This window comes from Engraulis encrasicolus, chromosome 4, assembly GCF_034702125.1.
Source record: "Engraulis encrasicolus isolate BLACKSEA-1 chromosome 4, IST_EnEncr_1.0, whole genome shotgun sequence".
In the NCBI taxonomy this organism is placed as follows: Eukaryota; Metazoa; Chordata; class Actinopteri; order Clupeiformes; family Engraulidae; genus Engraulis; species Engraulis encrasicolus.
This window is the reverse complement of record NC_085860.1, coordinates 11,345,839-11,371,420: the sequence shown is the minus strand read 5'-3', so window position 1 is coordinate 11,371,420 and position 25,582 is coordinate 11,345,839. Positions and strand designations below refer to the sequence as shown.

Here is a 25,582-nt window from a genome sequence, read left to right as displayed (position 1 = left end):
ATTTCAATTATGAGTAGCCACAGCTAATAAAGGCTTTTTAATATACCTCCTTCTTCGGACTGAGTTACCTCTGAGTGCCTGGGACCTTCTGCTTTCTTAATTCTGGATTTCCCAACCCCAAGAGCACCATTTTGGACATTTTTTTCCACACACCTGAGCGCCGGGTTGACCTCTCTCTTTTTGGAGCTATGTGATCTTTACTTTGTGTTGGACAATTTTGTCAGTGTTGCAACTGTACACTACGCCTTACCCTTTTCTTGCTTAAATTTTCTCTTTGGAAGTCAAAGGCGTCTGCTAAATGCAATGTAATGTAATGTAATGTAATGTAATGTAAACTAAAAATAAAGTAGATACCTTATTGCATTGTATAGTACCGTATTGGATTGTAAAATACAGACAGAATAACCATAGGCAGCAGTTGGCTTATTAAGGTATTGAGTGTGGCGTATGGAGTATGTAGGGTGGAGTGTGTAGTGTGGAGTGTGTAGTGCATAGTGTAGTGAGTATGGAGTGTGTAGTGTGGAGTGTGTAGTGCATAGTGTAGTGAGTATGGAGTGTGCTTACTGGGAGCTCTCGAAGAGCCGGGAGAGGATGTTGGATATGACGGGCAGATCTGTCATCACCGCCGTGGTCAAGACCTGAGCAGAGAGGAACAACAGGAGAGGCAAGAAGAGGAGTCAGGGGTATATAGATGGAATACATCATAATATACATACCAATAGATCACCGTAAATGCACAATATTGTATTACTGGGAGGGAGTATGGAGATTACCATGTTCTTGAGACGGAAACCCTAACTGATTATTTCAATGGTCAAATCATTGTTGAATTATTATAATTATTATTATTATAAATTACTTGCTTTATGGATTTAAAACTTTAATTACTTCAATTGTTCTTTTGAAATGGAACATTTCGATGGCCTGAAATGGTCTCATCCATTGACTAGGATAGTACAGACCCAACAACTAACTGATTAAGAAATTCACTGGATTCATTATAAACATGACAGAATCCTCAGATCAAAACAAACTATTTTCTACATCAGAGCCTATCACTGCCTTTATTCCTTTATTCAAGAAGACCACCACTGAGGGGTTTTTTTCGTCCACGGCAGAGTCAATCAGCAGATTACTAATGAGCTGTTTGCAGCGTACCCGGAGAGCAGCCCTGGCCAGCTGTGCTCAGGTTAAACAGGGGGCCTAGTGGGGGAGACCTGGGAGACCAGGAGGAGGAGAGGAGAGGAGAGGAGAGGAGAGGAGAGGAGAGAGGAGAGAGAAGAGAGGAGAGGAGAGGAGAGGAGAGGTGAGGAGAGGAGAGGAGAGGAGAGGACAGCAAGAGGAGAGGAGAGGAGAGGACAGCAGAGAGGAGAGGAGAGGAGAGGAGAGGAGAGGAGAGGAGAGGGGAGGAGAGAAGAGGAGAGAAGAGGAAAGAAGAGAAGAGGAGAGGAGAGGGGAGGAGAGTGGAGAGCAGAGCAGAGCAGAGAGGAGAGGAGAGGAGAGGAGAGGAGAGTGGAGAGCAGAGAGGAGAGGAGAGGACAGGAGAGGAGAGGAGAGGAGAGGAGAGTGGAGAGCAGAGAGGAGAGAGGAGAGCAGATCTAACTCACGGTGCTTGGTCCCTCCACTGCGCGACCTGGCTTCAGCACCCCTCCGACCCCTGGTTTCAAGCCCAATATCCACACCAGGTGCTGTAGAGAGAGAGAGAGAGAGAGAGAGAGAGAGAGAGAGAGAGAGAGAGAGAGAGAGAGAGAGAGAGAGAGAGAGAGAGAGAGAGAGAGAGAGAGAGAGAGAGAGAGAGAGAGAGAGAGAGCAAGAGGGAGACAGACAGAGAGAGAGAAGACACACGCACACGCACACGCACACACAGATATTAACAAAGGCCAACAAGAGTCCAGACATGCAAACAATAGCTGAGCAGACACACAAACAGATCTGAGGAAATGGCTGACCAGACGCTCAAACAGACCAAAAGCAGACCAGGCACACAAACACAAACGAACAAAAAGCAGACCAGGCAGGCACACAAACACAAGGAAACCAATAAGGCTACATAACATACAAACACATAGAAACCAAAGGAGTACATAACATACAAACAGACACAGAAACAGATGCATGAGAAAGATCCATCCCCAGAACAGCCCTGAGGGAGCGGAAGGAATAATGTTTGTGAAAAAGAGTTCATGAGTGTATGTGTACATTGGCTATACTATAGGTGTCCGCGTGGGTGTACTGGAATATCGTTCTGTGTACATAGGTGTGTATGGGTGTATGGGTATGTCTGCCTTTGTATGTGTGCTCATGTGTGTGAGTGTGTATTGGTATTTCTGCCTATGTGTGCTCATTTATGTGCGTGTGTGCGTGTGTGACAGCGCATACTATGTGTGTGTGTGTGTGTGTGTGTGTGTGTGTGTGTGTGTGTGTGTGTGTGTGTGTGTGTGTGTGTGTGTGTGTGTGTGTGTGTGTGTGTGTGTACGTGTGTGTGTGTGTGTGTTTGTATGTTTACGTGTGTGCATCGGTATGTCTACCTGTGTGTGTTTTGCTTGTGTTTTTGTGCTTACCTGTAGTGTTGCGAGGACCAGTTGCCATGAGGTGCCCAGAACAGCCCCATGGCAATGAGCCAAGTTCAGCAGCGTCCGCATACACTGGATGTTTTTGGCTGTCAGCTGAGAGAGAGAGAGAGAGAGAGAGAGAGAGAGAGAGAGAGAGAGAGAGAGAGAGAGGAGGAGAGAGAGAGAGAGAGAGAGAGAGAGAGAGGGAGAGAGAGAGGAGAGAGAGAGAGAGAGAGAGAGAGAGAGAGAGAGAGAGAGAGAGAGTTTAATACTTTAATAAATGTAACCAAGTAATCCCAGGTTTCCTGGATCTGGAGACAGATTAATTAGTATCTATCTTACTGGGACAACAAGGGCAGACAGCAACGCTTGCTGGCAAATATGTCAGTGCATGTCATAGACAGAGGGACATTGAATAGAAACCACAAAAGCCACTACACACACACGCACACGCACACGCACACGCACACACACTATGTGTATATGTATTAATGAATTAGTACATGTTTACTGTATTGAATTAGTACATGTTAACCATATGGTATGCTTTGGCAATACATTTTCTTTTCATCATGCCAATAAAGCCCATTGAATTGAATTGAATTGAATTGAATTGAATTGAATTGAATTGAGAGAGAGAGAGAGAGAGAGAGAGAGAGAGAGAGAGAGAGAGAGAGAGAGAGAGAGAGAGAGAGAGAGAGAGAGAGAGAGAGAGAGAAATTACATGTTAAACAGTACTGCAAAATAGAGAGTGACAAGACATGCCAGAAATGGTCAGAAAGACATGAGGTATCAGGAGGACATGGGGTATGGTGGGTATGGTGTGTGTGTGTGTATGTGTGCCTCTTACTCTGTTTCTAGATAGTTTGCATGTGTGTGCATGTGTGTGCATGTGTGTGCACTGTATGTGCATGCATGCGTGTGCGTCTCTTACTCTACTCTGTGTCAAGACACTTTCCATGAAAACTAACATGGTATAACCTTCCACCATGAAAACTAACATGCTATAACCTTCCACCAAGCACATCCATGGCTATTAACCTTCCATGAAACGCAAACATGCTAATGTAGCACACCCAGGCCATATATTTCTCTCCTTCTCTCTCCTCTCCTCTCAGCAAACATGAAGGGGCTCATGGGTTACACCCTGGCCATATTTCTCTCTCTCTCTCTCTCTCTCTCTCTCTCTCTCTCTCTCTCTCTCTCCCTCTCTCTCTCTCTCTCTCTCTCTCTCTCTCTCTCTCTCTCTCTCTCTCTCTCTCTCTCTCTCCCACCCAGCCCATATTTCTCTCTCCTCTCCACTCTCTACTCTCCGAGTAGTAAGGGGTAATCATGTTGTGTTGTATGTGCATGTGCGTGTGCGTGTGTATGTCTCACCACCACGGTCCCCTGGTGCTGGACAGTGAGGGGTTGTTATTGTTGTTGTGTGTGTGTGTGTGTGTAAATGTATAAATGTGTGTGTGTGTGTGTGTGTGTGTGTGTGTGTGTGTGTGTGTGTGTGTGTGTGTGTGTGTGTGTGTGTGTATGAATATATAACTGTACAAACCCCAACTCCATAGAAGTTGGGACCATCGGCGTCGTTAGACCATTTTTACCCGGGCACGTGCCCTGGTATGGATCTGCGGTGCCAGGGTAATGGGCACTGATTTTTTAAATTAATTAATTTATTTATACCTTTATTTTTTATCATTTAAGTCTGACTCATCTGGCAATCTACAGAATACATGCTTGCATTTTTTTTCTTAAAATAGGCCAAGACACTTAAGTTAGAATTTAAGTCTGACACGGACGCAGCCTGCCCTACCCTAATCAGAATCCAGTTGCCGCCACGGCCACTAGCTCTCGGAGCATATTGCTGAAATGTTTAATATTTTGTGTGTACGTGTGCGTTGATGACAATGTAAGTACATAATTTCTGTTTGTATTTATGTTGTATTTCATCCCCTGGTGTTTGTTAGATGCTGTTTAGTCTGGTAACCCTGTAACTTTGGTTTTACCGCGAGCTCCATTCATTTCAATGAGGAAATGTCTGTTTCTTAAATGGCTTCCTAAATGCTAATTTCTTGGTTGAGAGTTGCATGAGTAGTCCGGTTTGGAAGTGCTTCGATAGTAGTTTCGACCTGTGGTGTTGTTTCCACCGTTTTGTGACTGTTTGAGTCAGTAATTTAGCTTCCAAATATTGCATTGTCGCGCTATGGAGACATAAGCTGTTCACGTGAACACGCGGCAAGAACCGCTTCTTCAATTTGTGGTCTTAAAGCGCCACCCTGTGGACACTAAGTGTACTGCACTTGCTTTTCCCTGGATTAACCCCTTAAGTGCCTAGTTCTCACTTGTATAATTACTGTATTACTTGCCACTTGCAGTAATTCGTTTTTTTCCCCTGCCACATTGATGTAACTGAGGTGCAATTATATTATTATGTATATATTGTAATGTAACTTGATGTGCATATTTGACTACCTAATTATTATGAAACTGTATATTCTGCATATTTTAGTATTGTGTAGAATTTGCCTGTATAGTTTCTATTGACTCTTTCTGTATATGTTTATCTTGCAGAAACCACACATTTATCACACACCTTCTGTAATGTATCCATATATTTACTACCATACATTGAATATGTATGCAACTGTTCAATGAAGAACACTTTTGATGTCTGGAATCAATAAATCTCTTAATATCACCTAAAGTCGCAGCGGTTCTCTGACCGGAACACATAGTCAGTGAGGGGGCGACTAGCCATCAACATACACGTCCGTCACACATAGCTTGCATATATATAGAAGAATGCCCTGTTTTTGTTATTCAGTTTTTTGGTGTGTCAGGTATGTAGAGTTATGGAAGAAGTAGGACTATGTTGTACTAGTAGGCTAGTAGTTAGCTATTTTATGATATTTTGCTGGCATTGAATTATTTGTTATCTCAATGACCGGAATTAGATAACAGCCTACTGTATTAGTTAGCCTATAATTCCAATTCAACTCAAACAACATTGTTCTTGTAGATGGACATCAGAAAGTTATTCTCTCGGATATCACAGGGATAAAGCAGCAATACATTATCTCTGCCCATTCTTTAAAAAAAATAATTGCCCAAATTTTTTTCAGCTCGCGCGCTTCGCGCGCTCACATTTCTTTTTGGTGCCCAATTGTGCCCCTGTATAGTATTGGGTCTACAGACGCCCCTGGTTGGGACGCAAGGTTAATTGTGAATAATAACAAAATACTGCCATTTTCAGAAGTCTGGTTCTGACATTAGTTGGAGAACGGTACAAAGAAAACATATCAGCCATCAAAACTGACCAAAATTATTGTTTTGGGGGATATTCATGAATATGTAAATCCAACGTGTCTCAAAAGAGTTGGGACGGGGACAATAAAAGGCAGCAAATGTCGAGGAAGACTAAAAACAAAACAAAAGAAAACACTGAACAATTGCTAGCATTGACCGATGAGATGATTTTATATAAAAACAGTGTTGATTCCTATCTTGGACATGATTTCAACAGCTTAAATGGTAGGTGTATTCCTTGTCATGTTTTGCAATGTTATCCTTTCCGTAGTGCTTACAGTGTGACAGGTCTTGACCAAAAGCCTGCCATTTTATGTCCTGCTGGTCCTTATGTTGGAGTTAAACTGTTAAAACATAGTAGAGAATACAATTTGTCCTTACTATGTGGCAGTAATCGAAGATCTCCCTTCAAAATATATTGCACGAGTGGCTTTTCATGCTGTTTAAAACCCATTTATTTCATTCAGTACTGTATTCAATTCTACAGGTGAGTTAGAACAGCGTAACCAATGTACTAGCACTAACACAAGTTGCATGGTCAATTTTCACTGTAGCACAGGATGTATTTTCAAAAATAATTGACTTCTGCAACTTCTGCTGACTTCTGTAAGCAAAGGACAGTTTCCCATGTCTTCTGGGTCTATTTCAAGTGAGCTCGGGTGGATAGAGGAATGTTAAACCCCTCTATCATTTGCACACATGAAGCGTCCTTAATATGGTCAAGTTTTCACTATGTATTTCATGATGTCATGAACCTATACAATGATGTTAATGACAAAAGATGTCTTATATACACTCAATCACGGTAAATCAAGGGAATTCAAAACTTTATGTAATAACTATGGTAATTGTTCCCTCTGCATCTTTAATTCTGAGTGACTCAGCCTCTCTGTGATTGCCTTATACCTGGACATTCAAATTGTTCATCAGTACAATTCATTTTGAAATGTTCTTCCTTGTTGTTTAATCTTATTTGGATGTTTATAACATTTCACTGATCCCCTTCCCAACTTATTTGAGACGTGTTGCAGTTATCAAATTAGAAATGAGTACATATGTCCCCTAAAACAATATTTTTTCTCGGTTTTAACACTTGATATGTGTCTTTTCACTATTCTCCATCTAAGGAATGTATTGAATGTTTTGAAAATGATAGCATGTTGATTTTATTCTCAGTTTACCAAACGTCCCAACTTCATCGGAGTTGGGGTTTGTATAAATGTGTGTGTGTGTGTGTGTGTGTGTGTGTGTGTGTGTGTGTGTGTGTGTGTGTGTGTGTGTGTGTGTGTGTGTGTGTGTGTGTGTGTGTGTGTGTGTGTGTGTGTGTGTCTCACCACCACAGTCCCCTGGGGCTGCACAGTAAGGGGTTGGTGTGTATACCTGTGTGTGTGTGTGTGTGTGTGTGTGTGTGTGTGTGTGTGTGTGTGTGTGTGTGTGTGTGTGTGTGTGTGTGTGTGTGTGTGTGTGTGTGTGTGTGTGTCACCACCACGGTCACCTGGGGCTGGACAGTGAGGGGTGTGTGTGTGCGTGTGCGTGTGCGTGTGCGTGCGTGCGTGTGTGTGTGTGTCTGTCTCACCACCACGGTCCCTTGGGGCTGCACAGTAAGGGGTTGGCCCACTGCTACCACCTGCTGGTGGGACTCGCTGGAGGGGCTGATGATCTGGACACTCTGACCCTGGATGGAGTAGCCTGGTAGAGAACACACACACACACATTAGTAGATACACTCTGGTACTGGATGGAGTAGCCTGATACAGAACACGCACGCACGCACGCACGCACACACATACACACACATTAGTAGATACACTCTGGTCCTGGATGGAGAAGCCTGGTAGAGAACACACACACATTAGTAGATAAACACACACACACACACACACACACACACACACACACACACACACACACACACACACACACACACACACACACACACACACACACACACACACACACACACACACACACACACACACACACACACAAATAAACACACAGATGCCAGCGCAAAAAACAGGCGCCCACACATACTGAAATACATACACACAGATGCCCACACACAACACGGACAAATGCACACAGACATACGCACTCACAAATGCCCACACACAACAGGCGCCCACACAGGCACACAGTGGAAAAAAAAGCATCTGCGATTCATTTAAAATAAAGTAACATGTGCACACACTCAGACTCACAGACACAAACAAAGATCACACACACATCATAACACACACTCTCTCATTCATTCGCACGCAGGCACACATGCACGCACGCACGCACGCATACATTAGCAACTTAAATTCATTTAAATCCAAATATGCTGTATGCAGCCTGGTCCACAAGGGGGCATCCTATCCCTACAGGAGATGCTAATGCTCTGCTGCTGAAGATGCCTCTGCCATACCAATGACATTTAACCAAGCAGAATACAAACAAACAAAAACGCACGCATGCACGCACGCACGCTTAACAGACGCAGGCACACACACGCAGTCCTGGACATTTTCAAAAAACAAATTACAGGCAGAGGGTACAAACAGATATGCGCGTGCACACACACACACACACACATGCAAGCACACACACGCAAGCACACACTCCCATCCACTTTTGAGATATTAATCTTCACTTGATCACCATTTCGGCTAATTGACGGTCTAAAAAAAACACAAGACGAAAACTCTCAGTAGCTCTAAAGTGTGCTAAGCAAAAAACGAGATGAGCGAACGCCCCTTAATGACACGTCTGGGCCGCCCTAATGAATTCACAGCCAAGCTAAAACACCACTAACGAGATCTGCAGCGCGGCCAATTTACATGTGCCGCCGCTCTAGACCTCCACTGTTAAGATCAGAGTCTTACACATGGAATATTAATCAGGGAGATTCTCTCTGTGGATGTGTGTGTGTGTGTGTGTGTGTGTGTGTGTGTGTGTGTGTGTGTGTGTGTGTGTGTTTTAGATGCAAAAACTGAATATGTATATTTCTTTTTTTCACACACACACACACACACACACACACACACACACACACACACACACACACACACACACACACACACACACACACACACACACACACACACACACACACAAATGCGGCATTGCGGGAGTGTACAGTGAGTAGTGCATAGTGGTGGCATCGAGACAGACAGAGAGAGAGAGAAAGAGAAAGAGAAAGAGAAAGAGAGAGAGAGAGAGAGAGAGAGAGAGAGAGAGAGAGAGGGAGGGAGGGAGGGAGGGAGGGAGGGAGAGAGAGAGAGAGAGAGAGAGAGAGAGAGAGAGAGAGAGAGAGAGAGAGAGAGAGAGAGAGAGAGAGCGAGCTAGAGAGAGTAACTCACTCTTGTTGGAGAGGGCGGTGTTGTTGCTGGAGAGTACTGTGAGGGCGTAGTGGGGGGGCAGAGAGGCCTTGCAGATAGCTGTGATGAAGGCGTCTCGCGGCGTCACCAGCCCCAGCCGCCCGCACAGCGACGCCATCGTCAACTCCGCCTTCAGGATGCTCTCCGTCGCCGCCTCGTCCGTACTGAGGGGGAGAAGAACACACAGGGAAAGTACTGGCCAGTGAGAACCAGATCGCATAAACTTAGACCTGGGATAGATGCCACATACATCCATGAGCCTGCACGCGTGCCAATATTCAAAATTCTCACGGGTGTTCACATATTGCACATAAAAAAAAGGTTCCACATGAAATACTTAAAGGTACACTGTGCAGGAAATAGTCAATAAAGGAACTGCAGCTATGCTACTCATTGAAACTGGGTTGCCTATTGCCAAATTTGATCTTTTCATTAAAGTTTACTAAGTAATAAACTAATATTTTCTAGTATGGCCCAAGTACAGTCATTTTTGCAGCTAAAAATGGCTATTTTTGGAAATTCAAAATGAAGGACCATGGAGAAGATCCCCCTTGTCATGTATGAAAAGTGCCATTTTTCCAGTCATAATGAATACTTAGAAATTGATGATGGTGGTAAGTATTACTGAAAAAGGTAACATTAGTGAATGGGCAGCATGCATTCTGGAAATAAACTAAAAATCTCACACAGTGTACCTTTAATGATGATGGTCACAGTTTAAGGCACACTTTAAGGCACTGCTAGTCTGACTTGTCCTATTTTTGATGCCCGTTGATTCTATCTATGTAAGCATTTTCATTCCCTGCAGATGTCAGAGTGACATTCTTGGGGCTTACAACCGTTAAGACAGTGGTGACATCACATTACACATTAAAACAGTGGTGACATAGCTCTACAACAGTGTTCAAATGGCACCACGACAGGACACCCGCTGCTGCTCTGATACAGGAACAGTCCTTACTTAGGAGGTTTGAGGCTTTTTACGGCCGTTATGAGAGATTTACGTCAAAAGGATTCACGCTTCATGATTGAACAAACTCCGCCATGAGACTAGAGTTGACAGGAGTGTACCGGTAGACGGAGGAGGATTTGTGCCTGGGGTGCCTAGTCTGGTGCCTTGTGTGGCCTACTGGGTTGAGGAAGTGGGTGGTGCAGTAGAAGCAGTTAACTAATTCTATGACAAGTACAGTATGTTCAGCATCACAATGCCACTTGTAATCTTTTGAGACATGGTCCCTGTTGTAAATGTACTGTCACTCAAATGGCAATGACCAAGTAATAATGTATTAACAAAGACAAATAGAGCAAAATCAATACAGCAAAACGTTGTTGAAATGACATGAAGCAGATACAGCCAAAATGTTAGATATTCATACCATGACCTACACTGTCAGGATTGGGGGTTAAAAGTGTTGATTAAAAAAACCTATTATATATGGGATGATATGGGGTATCATAAGCATTTTGCTTTGTCACATCTGCCATTGTAGTAAGCAGGCCAACAGGCCAAATGCTGGTGAAAATTCAGTTTGGCTTGTAGAAAAGAAAACCTACTAGCCACTTTGACTAGTAGAGAGTATATTGTATGTGTGGCTCAGAGGTCGCGTTAACCGACAAATGTCCGTCATTGACGGTTTTTTTGAAGGATGACGGAAAATTATGAAGTCTGTCCGTCATTTTGACGGATCAATATTCAGGGTGATGATAAATAAATCACAAGTTTAAGTAGACCTACGCCTCTATCGAGTAGAGCAAATATGCATTTTAATTAGGTATAGGCCTAGTTATCAGCGCAGATAATTTCATGCTATTATCGTTTGCCTTTCTCCCTCTCTCCCTGCTTGTCATACCATGCCCCGCAGCTGGGCTGTGCGGCTGGCTGCAGCAGAGCGCGCGCTGCTCTTGCTCAAAATAATGAATTAAAATAACTAAGACGTTGCCACCATAGCCTACACGTGTGACTTCGACTTTAAGATTCAGAACTATGTGTAGACCTACCTAGGCCTACTACATTTACCGACTATCTGATTTTCTGCAAATGACGAAGTTGTCCCTCTATCGCCCTTCATAGAAACATTGTTTCATAACTCCTCGCTTGAAACATAAACAAATATACGAATAGCATTTGCTAGCCAGAACCTTCACTCAAAGGCAACGCAGGTCTAAAACGGCTTCAGGACATTAACTAATAAAAACGACGGATATTCAAGAGCCTAAATATTACCAGGCAACGCAACTTACAACTTGGCAAACGTTGCCAGAAACAGCTAACCTTCTCTTATTTCGATAGCTGGTTCACCCATTATAGGCGATATATTTTTTTATTCAGACAACTTTACCGCGCATACCAGAGCCAACATATAAGCCGATGGGGCTACGTATAGAGAGGCTTCCTTTACCGTCGCTGATATTTTTCAACAAAGTTTTGCGAAATCTGGTCTTCCTATTGTAGGCTTCAGTGCCTTTGTCGACTGCCTGGGCTAAACCTTTCTGCTTCAAGACGGCTTTCCTTTCCATCTTGCATGTGAAGCCCAACGCGAATATTATTTAACACTGCGCCTTTGTATTACAATCGGTGCATTAATCAGAGCACGCGTCTTTTAAAAAAGTGCTTGTGGTGACCATAGCGCTGAACACTGAATCAGACGCGCGTCATGAGAGATATCTGCAGCTTTTTAAACAGTGCAATGAGGGAGGCAGAGAGAGAAAGTGGAAAGCAAAGTTGACTCCATCTTCAAAGTTGGAGAATGAATTTCGAGTGAAAGGGGGTGTATTCACAGCGGTTTACTTTCAATTGTCCGCAATTGCGCATGTGTTGTTCCCGGTGCGGGGTCGCGACCCCCACATTGAGAAATGAGATGGAGAATTTAAAAAAAAAAAAAAAAAGGCGGTGACGGATTTTTTTCGACCCTGCCCGTCAAAATGACGGACTGTGAAAAAGTCTAGCGCAACCTCTGCTGTGGCTAATAAGATTTAACATATAACATATATATATAGTAAGTATACTAACCTGGTAGTAGCTATATAGTAAGTATACTAACCTGGTAGTAGGTATATAGTAAGTATACTTACCTGGTAGTATGTATATAGTAAGTATACTAACCTGGCATCCAGCAGCAGGGAGAGGGCCGCTAGAAGGCCACACCAGCAGGCGTTGACCATCTCCTCCCACACCTGATGGGCCACTGCAGAACACACAGGGGGAGAGAAAAACAAACATCAAACACCTCTAGAAGACACAGCAACAGAGAAAAAACAACGTCAAACACCTCTAGAACAGGAGATGCTGTCGAACAAAATGGGTCGAGGTTGAGACAATAACCCCAGGCGATGGAAGGACTTTCCCCAAAAAAGGACAGACGTGTGTGGTGCATTATGTCGGCACCCGGACTGCAAGTTTGACTCCTCTCGTGACCGTGACAAGCCCTTCAGGTTCAAGATCGGCAAGCAGGAAGTCATCCGCGGATGGGAGGAGGGTGTCGTGCAGATGAGCGTGGGTCAGAGGGCAAAGCTGACCTGCACGCCTGACTTCGCTTATGGCAACAAGGGACACCCCGGGATCATCCCCCCCAACGCCACCCTCATCTTTGACGTAGAGCTGATAAGCCTCGAGTGAACGCCTCTCTTCAGCCCTCAACTACTTTTGTTTGTATTTTTGTTTTTCACCTATCTCGGACAATTGGAAGGAAGCTAGGAGAGTCTGCACTTGATTCTTTAAAAGTCCTCCTGAGTCTAATCTTCCACCACTTGGTTCACTATTTTATCCATAGAGATCTGTGTTCTTGTCAGTGACTGTTAATATTCCTCCCCACCACATTCTTCCTATAAAACGTATGGGCCATAACCTAACAAACCTTGTGATGTTCTTAAATCTTGAAAAGAAAAATACTTTACAAAAAAATGTGGAATTATTTTGCTGTTCTAGTTTGTGCACGATCAAGCGTAGTAACAACATACCAATGAATGATTAGGCAGAGATCTTGTTTACAAGAAAAATTGTACATCCACTGATTTGGTTTTTCAACAAAAGGGTTGTCCATGCGCCATGTTTGACTTTGATTTCAAAATGAAAGGGTAACAAAAAAAGCACATGTTGGTATTGATATCCCCTCCCCACCTGGAGTAAAGAACAAATATGAATTTAGTGTAGAACGTGAAGGCCTAGCCTGTACCTAGCTTGCCTAAAGGTGTAGAGTTGAGTCATCGTGGGCTCAGAAGCTCTTTTCAGATACATTGACTAGATATTTTGTTAATTCTTTGTTTGAATCCCCTGTTCTTCTGACATGAACCCAGTAGGTGGGATAAGATTGGCTGATTGGTTTTTAGTTTGGTAGAAAAACCCAGCACCTCGGACCTCAGTGCCTCTTCCCTCACCCCCTACAATATCTCTCAATCTCTCTCTTACTGTACACACAAGCACGCACGCACACACGCACACGCACACACACACACATATATATATATATACTCACACAAGCAGCCTATTGACCACTGATAAGGTATTGCTGCAAACTGTGTCTTATGTCATGTTGCTTCAAATTAGGATTACCTACACTAGAGTAGCTGGAAAGGAAAAGCCGTTCTCTGGTTTTAATTTTGCTTTGTACAAATCAAATGAATCAAGGGTTAAAATTGCAGGTATACAAAAGTGTTCACTGATGCTGGGATATCTGAACATAGCGCTGATATTGAACTTATTTTTAGTTATTTTCTTTTTCAAATTGGATGGACGTGAGGTGTGCATGTTCCATACACAGTCCTGTACTGAGTTGCATTTCAATGTTCTTAACTTTTTTGAGTCATGTTAGTGAGATAGTAGTCATCGAGCCATTCAGTCCCTCTGCCCTGCAAGATATGAGTATGTGTGTAGTGTTTCTACACACTAGACTGTGTTTTGCCTTTTATTTTTCCATGCAGAAATGCTATTTTGCTAAATTGCGATAGTAGGGGGGCAAGTAGTAAATTGTGACGTTTCCAGCTGATTTAGTTTTATCTGCCATTATTTCTATTTTTTCCCCAGATGCCAAATTTCTAACACAAAAGAAAAACTATCTAGAGTTGGACTTTTAAGTAATACATTTTGTTTTTGTTGCAATAAAGAGCTTTCTACCTGAAAAAAACAACAACAACAAAAACCTCTAGAACAGCTACTGTACAAGATCTCAATAACATACACAAACAGCACAATTTATACCAGTGGTTCTCAACAAACGCCCCCATGACCTCATCATAAAAATCCCAAACGCGCCATTGACCTCATCACAAGCTCTCTTGTAGTTTTCCCTGACTTCAATATCAACATTTTTGTAAGGGTGAAGGAAATCTGAGGCTCAAGGTTGCAATGTTTATTATACTTTGTCATTTGGCATTGGCACACTGAATAAATATCTCCAGGGCTGGCACTAGGCAAAAGCAGACAAGGCATTCGCCAAGGGCACCAAATTTGTTGGGGGCACCCAAAAGCTCCACAGAATCAGACAGTCAAACAAAATAAAACAATAAACTTAACATTGGCAATGATTATTCATGGGAATTCTGTATATAGTATATATATATATATAGGTACTAGATCAGCTGTGCTCGATCAGATGTACAATGCTATGTTAAAAAATGCCAATTTCTAAATGCACAAAGGGGATTACTAGAGTGTTACTAGAAGTAGTCCTGAACTAGTCCCTCTCTCTGAAGCAAAATGCATCAGGCACATTTGACATGCCTTTTCAAATTCAACCACAAGAGGTCAGTGTAATACTTTGAATCAACTGTCTTCTTCCTTTCCTGTGACAATTATTTGAAGCCAACAAGCAGTTTTGGGAAATATTTCATTTCAACAAATCAAAATACAGTGTCCCCTTCCCCTTTGAGTCACACACATGTGTTACACTATTCATAGGAAAAATGTACGTTCTTGCATCCTTTACCCTGTAGTTGAGTTCAAGCACACAAACATATTCAAGATTGGGACTCGGTAGGGGCTTTCTTTTATATTGCAGTTCATGAATCTACTTATGCAGCGTCCTGATTGGGGGGGGGGGGGTGGTATTGTAGTGTACTAACTCACATGGCTCCTGTAATATACTAAATCACATGGCATTGGGGGTTACACCTACTAACTCACATGGACTCTGGTGCGAGGCATCAGACTACACCTGTAGTGTACTAACTCACATGGCATTGGTGTAGTGTACTAACTCACATGGCTCCTGTAGTATACTAACTCACATGGCTCCTGTAGTATACTAACTCACATGGCTCCTGTAGTATACGAACTCACATGGCTGCTGTAGTGTACTAACTCACATGGCTCTGGTAGGCTGCTGTAGTGTACTAACTCACATGGCTCTGGTAGTACACTTACTCACATGGCTCCTGTAGTATGCTAACTCACATGGCTCCTGTAGTATACTAACTCACATGGCATTGGGGGCTACACCTGTAGTATACTAACTCACATGGCTCTGGTAAGCTGCTGTAGAGTACTAACTCACATGGCTCTGGTGGGCTTTGGTTCGAGGCGTCGGGGTCCTCCTCTCCCTTCTGTCTGTCCTCCTTCTCCTCCTCTGCTGCGGCCGCCGCCTCCTCCTCCTTCGTCAGCTCCCTCTCGATCATGGAGGTGATGCCGCGCACCAGGTCTAGCAGCGCGCTGAACGCCACCGACATGGCATAGCCCTCGGGGATCGAGGGAGGCTCCACCTTATCCAACATTTCCAGACTGGAGAGGAGAGGAGAGGAGAGGAGAGGAGAGGAGAGGAGAGGAGAGGAGAGGAGAGGAGAGGAGAGGAGAGGGGAGAAGAGGAGAGGAGAGGAGAGGAGAGGAGAGGAGAGGGGAGAAGAGGACAGGAGCGGAGAGGAGAGGAGAGAAGAGGTATAGTGTTTAAGGATGCGGTGTGCTTACTAGGTGGCCTTGGTATAGTGTATAGTGCTTTATACAATAGTTAGATCAATTTATTTTGGGATATCTGATTAGATGAGACGCGTTCTACTGGCATTCTACGCGTCGGCAAGGAGGAGGATGTCTAGGTGGACATCATCCCCGGAGACTCATCACACCTAATAATCACTCCACCGTGGATAGAATGTAACCAGGGCCACGCATTTTGAACTCGCCATCATTCTATCTCATAGTCTACAGCGGAGAAAGTGAATGTAACCAGGGCTGCGTATTTTGAACTCGCCATCATTCTATTCCATTGTTCTATGCTGGACGAAATTGGGCGCACGCACGCCCGCATGACAGAGACGCGGGCGTCTCCCAGTTGGTAGCTGGATTCTGGCAGGTAGGAAAGAAGTTATCTGATTCTAGTGCAGTTGTCTGGGCAGTTGGCACACCTCTGCGGCCGTAGTCTTTTGAAGGCAATCTAACATATGTAGCCTACTTTAAATATCTAGGCCTATTCAAACACGGAAGAGGGAGTTTCAAACGGGAGATATGCGGAACAATGGACACTTTTTGACACAGAGACAGCAAGGCTATGTCAGTCTCCTGCAGTGTGTGAGAACCGCAATAATCGGATCTCATTTGCGCTACGGGAGAGGGAAGGACGAGGAAGAGATGCCCTTGAAAATATACCAGGAACAAGCTTGCCGTCCACCACGTGCAAATTAATGAATAGTAGGCTACAAAGTGGGCATCTGGAAGCAAGATACCGGGTGTCATGAAATTAAAAATGATGACCGCTTGGATCTGGAATGAGTTAATTGCCTTTTAGTTTATTGGGAGGGAAAACGCGAACCCCTTTCTCGGGTTCGCACCCATCAGACGTTTACCTGAGAAAGAGTTTCAGCAGCAAAGTTGTAGCCTACAGCAGTAGCCTAAAGCAGACATCGGGGTATCATAGGCCTACAAGGGATTGATTTGTGTGGTTGTGTGTGTGAGAACAGCGCTCCGATCTCATGCAGCACTGGAGAGGGAAAGATGAGGGAGGTGTGTCTTTACGCACCTATCAGCAAGTTTGCGGTCCACAAAAATGTGAAAATCAATGTCAGCCAAAAGGCTTATAAAAGTAGGCATCTAACTAAAATGTTGAAGTTGCACAGTGTTGACATTTATCATGCATCATTTTAGTAAGCAAAGCTCAGTCGCAATCCACACAGAAATGCACAAATCACACCGTTTCATGGAGCGTTGCGCGCTGGCGCTGTCAGCTCGTCATTGCATAGCAACCACAATCAATTCGGAACTACTTTGCTTAGCGGATCAGGTAAACAAAGTATGATGAAGGCAACTAATAAACATGAATTCGAACATTTATTCTGGTATTTTGTTGGCAATTGAACTATTGTATAAAAGCAATATGACCCTCGTGGTCGGGCTGATGTGCACTGACATCCTCCCTGCTTAAGTATAGTATAACTAGTATAGCTAGTACTTACTAGGTGGCTTTGGCGCTGCCCTGCACACTGACGGTCATGAGGGGGATCCAGGTGCCGCGGTACTCGAAGGCCGCCTGCGTCGTCAGGTTGCCCCCCGCCCCCGCCACGCCCTGCCCCCCCGCCACTGCTGTCTGGCCCGCAGAACCAGAACCACCTGAGAGATGGGAGAGAGAGAGAGGGAGCATGAGGACGAGGAAGAGAAAGTGAAAGAAAGAACGATGAAAATAGAGACACAAAGGGAGAGGAATGAGAGGGGGAATTGAGAGAGAGAGAGAGAGTGAGAGAGCGAGAGAGAGAGAGTGAGAGGGCGTGAGAGAGAGGGAGGGAGGGAGAGAGAGAGCAAGAGAGATAGCGTGAGAGAGAGGGAGGGAGGGAGAGAGAAGAGAAGGAGAGGGCCAGAGAGGGAGCGAGAACGAGGATGAGGGAGAAAGTGAAAGAAAGCAAGATAAAGACAGGAACACAAAGGTAGAAATGAGAGGGGTAAATTGAGAGAGAGAGAGAGAGAGAGAGAGAGAGAGAGAGAGAGAGAGAGAGAGGCAGCCAGAGAGCGTGAAAGACAAAAGAAAAAGGGAGAGAGAGATGACAGGAAGAGAGAATGACCAGATAACAGAGACACTGCAAAGGTCAGTTGAATCCAATAGACATTATCGCCACTAATCCTTTATCATGAAATTAACATTTCCCAGAATCCACCTCTCCACCACAAAGGTCTACATGCATTAGAGATGCAGACACATTTCACACAAAACAACAGTTTATACAAACAAGCTTTGGCAGCAAAAAGGCTGCGATAAAATGAGGCCATTTATGAAACAGCCCGCTATTTCATTACTCGCTTCTGTGTGTCTGTATAGTTTGATTGTCTGAAAAGAAGGGCCATGGTTCTGTTGGGAAAATTGCATTACGATTTTGCATTGTTGTATTATGAAAACATTCAATAAAAAACCCGCTGCCAGGTGTGATTCGACCTGCATGCATTATAGATCCAGACATACTGTATTTCAGGCTAACCGCTCACCCAAACAAGTGTTGCCAGCGACAGGTTTGCGAGTTGTATTGCAAGTTGTATTTCTATAGCCTTCTTATTAGTCAGTACTAGTATTTTGTATTGGGTTTTTTGGTCTCAGTCTGTGTAGTATGACCGTCTGAACCATTTTAAATTAGGCTGGTGTGATTCGACAGGAGGACAATGTCGATATACAGTTGTATTGCTCACGCTATCCTTTACTTGTCAGCACCTGACAACACTTTTTTTTCTTTATCCCTTTCTGAGATCCTGGCCATTCTAATGGGGCATGGTTTGTTTACATTAAAAACAAACAAAACACATATTGACATCCTCCAAATCATCCCAAAAGTTAAGCAGCATCAGCAGACACCTTACGTTGTAATAACGTTTGGGATGATGGTTGGTCTTAACCTGGTTCTCATGCAGATGGATGTTTCTCATCCTCACGAAGTTGAACGAAGATGCACAAGCATCTGCGTGAGAACCAGGCTAGGTTGGTCTGTGTTAAGATTCTTTTTTTTTAAAAGTACACCAACCCATGCCCCCATTAGAATGGTCAGGATCTTGGAAAAGAGACGAATATACAAACAAATGCTGCATCATCGGGTATCAACAAGTCAAGTGTAGCATGAGCATTGAGCAATACAATTGCATTGTGAAATAAGCCGCAATTCTCCTTCAAACCACTACAGAGAGGAGGAGGAGAAGGAGAAGGAGAAGGAGAAGGAGAAGAAGAAGAAGAAGAAGAAGAAGAAGAAGAAGAAGAGGAAGAAGAAGAAGAAGAAGAGCCCCACTACTGACCGGCGACGGCGTTGGCGTTTGCTGGGTTTCCTGCGTTGGGGAGGATGAAGAGGGACTGGATGAAGGAGCCCAGCGCGTTGACTATGTCCCGGAACACCTTGGTGGAATGAGGCTTCATATCGTACGACTGGCAGAAAGACCTGGAGGGGGGGAGGGGGGGAATGAATGAATGAATGATTTTATTTGACATCTTCAGTTCTTATAAATAAAATAAATACATGATTGAGTTTCATATAAACCGCACCACATATTTAAATTAAAAAAACAGAGAGTCAGGATAGCACAATAAAGCTCGAAAGCTTATTTCCATGGGGGGGGGGGGGGGGGGGGGGGGGGGGGTGACAACACAGAGCCATATTAAAACCTCATAAAACCACTGTAGCAGAGGGTGCACTGTACACACACACACAGACAGACACAAAGACACATGCATGCACGCACACACCCGTGCACACACGCACGCACACACGCACAGACAGTTTTGTATACTTGCAACATTCTTTGTGAGGCACGGGCCCAAAGACCTTTCACGGCAAATTATGCTGATGGGTAAACTGCAGATTATCAGCCCATCTTAGAAACACTGCTGACATTTCCACATCAATTTCACACAAAAGCGTACATGCCATTTTGCAGAGCAAGTATCAAAATAGAGGATTCCTTTCAACAGACGGTAGACAGTAAGTGTCTACAAATGTGTCTATTTGTGAGGAGAGAGACCAAGGTTATGTTTTTCTAAAACCTTTTCCTTCATTATGCTAGACTGACAGGAAACTGGTTGTCCTCATGTATAGTTTGTCCTTTCATATATTCATACATAGTACAATAAACTGCATCCAATGGCATCAAATAGATTTTCACCCAGTACATTTCTTTCATATGTAATTTTGAGGTAAATAGCATGGACTATGATCGTCATAGACAGTCTACTACGATGCTGCAGGTCTTACCTTTGCACACACAGCCTGGGCAATAGGAAATATACTGCAAATATAATGCATACTGTGTAATATAATGTGCAATGTGCCATATAACCTTTATAGAGAGCCTAGTCTAGATGCTGCTAGTCTTACCGTAGCAGGTGAGGCTGCACTCACAGTCTGTGTAATATGTAGTATAATGTGTGATAGTAGATATAATGTAATGTTTAATATAAGATCTTACTTTAGCAGGTGAGGCTGCACACACAGTCTGTGTAATAGGAAATATAATGTGTACTATGTAATATAATGTGCAATACACTGCTGGTTTTACCTTAGCAAGTGAGGCTGCACACAGTCTGTGTACTATGAAATATAATGAGTAATGTGTAATTTAATGTGTTATATTCTGTTGACCTTACCGTAGTAGGTGGGGCTGGACACACAGTCTGTGTAATATATAATATAATGTGTAATATGCTGTTGACCTTACCGTAGTAGGTGGGGCTGGACACACAGTCTGTGAACGGACTCCACAGCCACCGCTCTCAGCCACTGAGGTTTCTCCCCATCCAGGAACTTCACCAGGAGAGACAGGAAGATCTCACACTCCGTTACCTACAGCATACACACATGGAGACGCACATAAGCGCGCGCACAAACGCACACACACACACACACACACACGGCAAGTCAACACACATGTACACACACAATAACATGACCTGTGCTTTTGACATGTTTTTATTCCTCCTTCATTTTACGAGGGTAGTCACATTAAGGCAATGGCCTGTATTCCAAGTGAGCCCTAACCAAGAAAAGATAAAGGGAAACAGCACGGTGAACCACCAAGGGCAGAAAGCAGCCGGGGGAACAAGAAACAGCCATATGACAAGAGCACCCAGAACAAAGAATGAGACATCAAAAAACATGACACGACAGAATATGATAAAGAGAATGACGAAGAAAGAGGAATAGGAAGCTTACAGACAGACAGAGAGATAAGGACCAGGCCTCTGCTACTTTCAACCCAAACAGTCATAAGAAGAAATGCAAAGAACAGGTAATACTTTCCCATTACAGTAGCCCTACAATTCACATAAACACTCGTAAAATACTTGTAAATTACACAGCTAATAATTGCAACTACATACCCCCGGCCCGCATGGTTATACAATAGAGCCCTTAGATGCAGCGTGATATCACCAAAACAGCCCAAAGACATAATGACATTACTGTAGCAATCCCATAGCAATTGCTTGCTTAGTCAAGTTGATTGAAAGCGTGGTCGTTTGCAGAGGTGTTTGTCTGGCTACCTAGAACGCCCCAATCAGCACTATCTATTTATAGACGTTCAGGGCTTGAATGGTCTGACATGTAGGTTTTTTCTACATCAGCAGGAATAACTCAGGCCTCATTAAGTCGTTAACTGTGCAAAAGAAAAAAAAAATTGAATGCCCCAAATGACTAGAATTTACCAAGTATTTAAAAAAGGCCAGTACGGAGAGAGTGGATAATAAAATATAATACCGAAGCAAAAGGTGGGAGGAGGCCTGAACTGAACTGAACTAAAGAAAATACCAGCAGTCTGGATGCAAATCCACAATAACGGCAATGATGCTGCACACGCACACACACGCGCACACACGCGCACACACGCGCACACGCACACGCACACACACACGCGCACACACACACGCGCGCACACACACACACACACACACACACACACACACACACACACACACACACACACACACACACACACACACACACACACACACACACACACACACACACACACACACGCACACACGCACACACACACATACAATAATGACTGCTCCTGTCATTTGGCTAATCCCTTGTGTCTGGTAAATGGTTATAGCATCATGCTCTTCACAGAAGCTACAGAAATCTCCTCTCCAGTTCTCCACCTGTTCGCATGACACTTTACATGACATTTTATTTTAAAACATTAACTTGTTCTCTTAGAGCCCTTTATTTTCAGGGCTAACCTCTGTCACTGTGGATTAAAGGTGTCTGCTGAATGCAGTGTCATGTAATGCAGATGTGAGGAGGAGAGATTAGAGGTGATCTCTAAGATATGGGGAGCGAGGTGACAAGGATGAGGATGAGTCATAAACACACAGGTGCTCAGATGAAGGGAGAAAACAAAGAAAGAGAGAGAGAGATTAGGGGGGGGGGCAACATCTTCACCAGTAGACTGTAGAAGTGTTTGATGAGCACAGAGAAGATATGAAGAGAGAGAGGGAAGGGGAAGAAGGAGAGAGAGTGAGTGAGTGAGTGAGTGAGTGAGTGAGTGAGTGAGTGAGTGAGTGAGTGAGTGAGTGAGTGAGTGAGTGAGTGAGTGAGTGAGTGAGTGAGTGAGTGAGTGAGTGAGTGAGAGAGAGAGGGAGAGAGGGAGAGAGGGAGAGAGGGAGAGATCGCATATGTCCATCTTCCTCACCAGTAGGCTGTAGAAGTGTTTGATGAGAACGGAGACGAGATGAAGAGAGAGAGGAGAGGGAGAGAGAGAGAGAGAGAGAGAGAGAGAGAGAGAGAGAGAGAGAGAGAGAGAGAGAGAGAGAGAGAGAGAGAGAGAGAGATCGCACATGTCTATCCTCCTCACCAGTAGGCTGTAGAAGTGTTTGATGAGTACGGAGACGACCCTCAGCAACCTCATGCAGATGGGGAAGTAAGGCTTCTCAACGGGGGCCGGAGATGCCCCACTGCCCACGCCGCTCCCGCTGCTGCTGCCCTGACGGAACTTGATGTTGGGCGAGAAGAGCTTGATGACGAGCGGACACACGCGCTCCTTCAACAGGAAGCTGAACTCCTGATGCTGCGAGAGGGAGAGAGAGAAAGAGAGAGAAAGAGAGAGAGTGGATTAATATGTGCCCAAGTATGTGTGTGTGTGTTTGGTGAGAAGAGCTTGATGGCACACACGCTCTTTCAGCAGGAAGTTGAACTTCTGGAGCTGCGACAACAGGGGCACAGAGAGGCAAGGGGCATTGGTTCAATTATGACCAAAACATTTTCATGTTCTCCTCTGGATTGCCAGGCTGTGTTGAAGACCCCCTGATGGTGATGTATGGTGTGACGGGGGTGACAGCAAACCTGCAAAAATACCCGGTGGAAGTCCATCGACGTGTGTGTGTGTGTGTGTGTGTGTGTGTGTGTGTGTGTGTGTGTGTGTGTGTGTGTGTGTGTGTGTGTGTGTGTGTGTGTGTGTGTGTGTGTGTGTGTGTGTGTGTGTGTGTGTGTGTGTGTGTGTGTTTCAACACTAACCTGCAGGAAGACTCCTGGGAAGTCGTTCAGTACAGACTCCAACAGCTCCAGGCCGAAGGTGCGCGTCATCTCAGTCATGCCCACCAGCCAGTAGGGGGCATCGGCGTTCACCAGCTGACACAAGTCCTGTTGCAGAGAGAGGAAACGGGGGAGGAAGAACTTTCAATCCAGTTCAATTTATTATGGACCAAGAACAATTAAAACTGTTTAAAACTGTCTTAAAAAATTTTGCCATATCATGACGTTCGGCAAGCCCAGGTCTTACCAGTGGCATCCAGTACGGTGCTGATTCTGGTCCTGACTGTGTTATTACAAGTGTTCAGTCAGTTTCACATGAAACATTTGTGTGTTCGAAATTGAAATTTTTGTATTGGCCATTCCATTGAATTGCACTGCAAAATGCATTTTATTGAGGTTTAAGAAATATGTTCTCAAAACATTTGAACGGCAAGAATTAAAGGGGTATGCCACTATTTTGGGGCTTAATACAGTTAAAATGCAAAAAAGTCAAAAATGGTGGATATAGCGTTTTGGAAAAGAGCTCTTTTTCATGTATGCCGTTGTCATGCTACAATGCTACACGGATCCATTGACTTTCACTAGCTTAGCGACATATTCCCTCTTTTAACTCGTCTTAAAGCAAGACAACGCTTAACATGAAAAATAAGACACTTTACCACCTTTATAAACCCCAGGCAACGATTTTAACTGTATTAAGCCCCAAAATAGTGGCATACCCCTTTAACAACCTTTTACGGGGGACTGGCTGTTTAAGCTGTTATAGACACATGTGACCTTCTGATGAAGACGGAAGCTATACCATCAAAACATGACAAGATAAAACTTTTACATGTCTGAAGTATAAGAGTAACTGCACTCAAGGTGCAAAATGTGTATAATATGTTACGTATTCAATTTGACTTCATCATCTATTGCTGCTCTCCTGTAGCTTCAGAGCTGCACGCTGTCAGGTTTCAGTGTACATCCTGGCTGTGATGTTTCTGCAGTTTGGCCCTCCCCTTCCCATGCTATCCCATAAACAGAAGAGGCCAGCAGTGTCCTCTACATATATAAAAGCCTTGAAGGGAAATATCAATTTAACTTAGACCTCTTCATTCACCTATGAAGCAGTGATGTGAAATGGGATGAGATTTTTCTGTTGAATTGGGCATAAATGTGGACTGAAAGGCAAGCCAATTTCTCCTGCATTTCCTTTTGTTTGGTTTTGTTGTTGAAAATGTGATTGTGTGATACTGTTTCTATTCGCCTTAGTCTCACTTCATTGCAATACACGAATAATAGAAATGACAAGATATGTCAAGAATTTGTGTTGGCATGACAACTTGAGCTACATTTGTACCTTGCCACCAAAGCTGCTAATTAAAATAGACCCAGAGGTAAACCACTTCCACAGCTGTCAAGTCTGTTCTGTTTAAAAAGATAGGATTTTACTAACTTCCTGAATATGACTCACATTAAAAACAGTAATCCTCATCTGAAGTCTTTTAAAAACTGCCTTCTCAACACATTATTTAGGCACAATGCACAATCCCTGCAACAACGAGAATGTGATATTCTGCACAGGGTAAATCATACAGTGTACTAACAGGGCGTACCTGGGAGAGCATGTAGGCGTCCTTAGCACTGTGTGTGTGTGTGTGTGTGTGTGTGTGTGTGTAGCAGGGTGTACCTGAAACAGCATGTAGGCGTCCTTAGCGCTGGGCCGCAGCGTGCTCACTGAGCGGCGATTGCTGTTCCCTTGGACTGGGGGAGGCTCCTCAGCCATACCTGGTGGAGGGATAGAGAGAGGAGAGGGGAGAAGGAGAGAGAGAGGAGAGGGGGGAAGGAGAGGAATAGAGAGAGGAGAGGCGAGAAGGAGAGAGGAGAGAGGAGAAGGAGAGAGAGAGGAGAGGGGAGAGGGAGAGAGAGAGGAGAGGGGGGAAGGAGAGGAATAGAGAGAGGAGAGGCGAGAAGGAG

At 44.1% G+C, this 25,582-nt stretch overlaps 1 protein-coding gene across 3 annotated transcripts in view; it reads right to left on the bottom strand.

Moving 5' to 3' along the window:
* mon2 (MON2 homolog, regulator of endosome-to-Golgi trafficking) overlaps positions 1-25,582 on the bottom strand; it is a 91,053-nt gene that overhangs the window by 35,490 nt on the left and 29,981 nt on the right. For all 3 annotated transcript variants that reach the window (XM_063196685.1, XM_063196686.1, XM_063196687.1), the window contains 13 exons: positions 25,296-25,393; positions 23,606-23,731; positions 22,947-23,159; positions 20,808-20,932; positions 19,395-19,534; positions 17,585-17,738; positions 15,700-15,923; positions 12,315-12,396; positions 9,194-9,375; positions 7,426-7,538; positions 2,562-2,666; positions 1,608-1,688; positions 565-638 (listed from right to left, as the gene is read on the bottom strand). In XM_063196685.1, the coding sequence (XP_063052755.1) occupies positions 565-638; positions 1,608-1,688; positions 2,562-2,666; positions 7,426-7,538; positions 9,194-9,375; positions 12,315-12,396; positions 15,700-15,923; positions 17,585-17,738; positions 19,395-19,534; positions 20,808-20,932; positions 22,947-23,159; positions 23,606-23,731; positions 25,296-25,393 (1,717 nt within the window). The remainder of the gene's footprint in view (positions 1-564; positions 639-1,607; positions 1,689-2,561; positions 2,667-7,425; positions 7,539-9,193; positions 9,376-12,314; positions 12,397-15,699; positions 15,924-17,584; positions 17,739-19,394; positions 19,535-20,807; positions 20,933-22,946; positions 23,160-23,605; positions 23,732-25,295; positions 25,394-25,582) is intronic.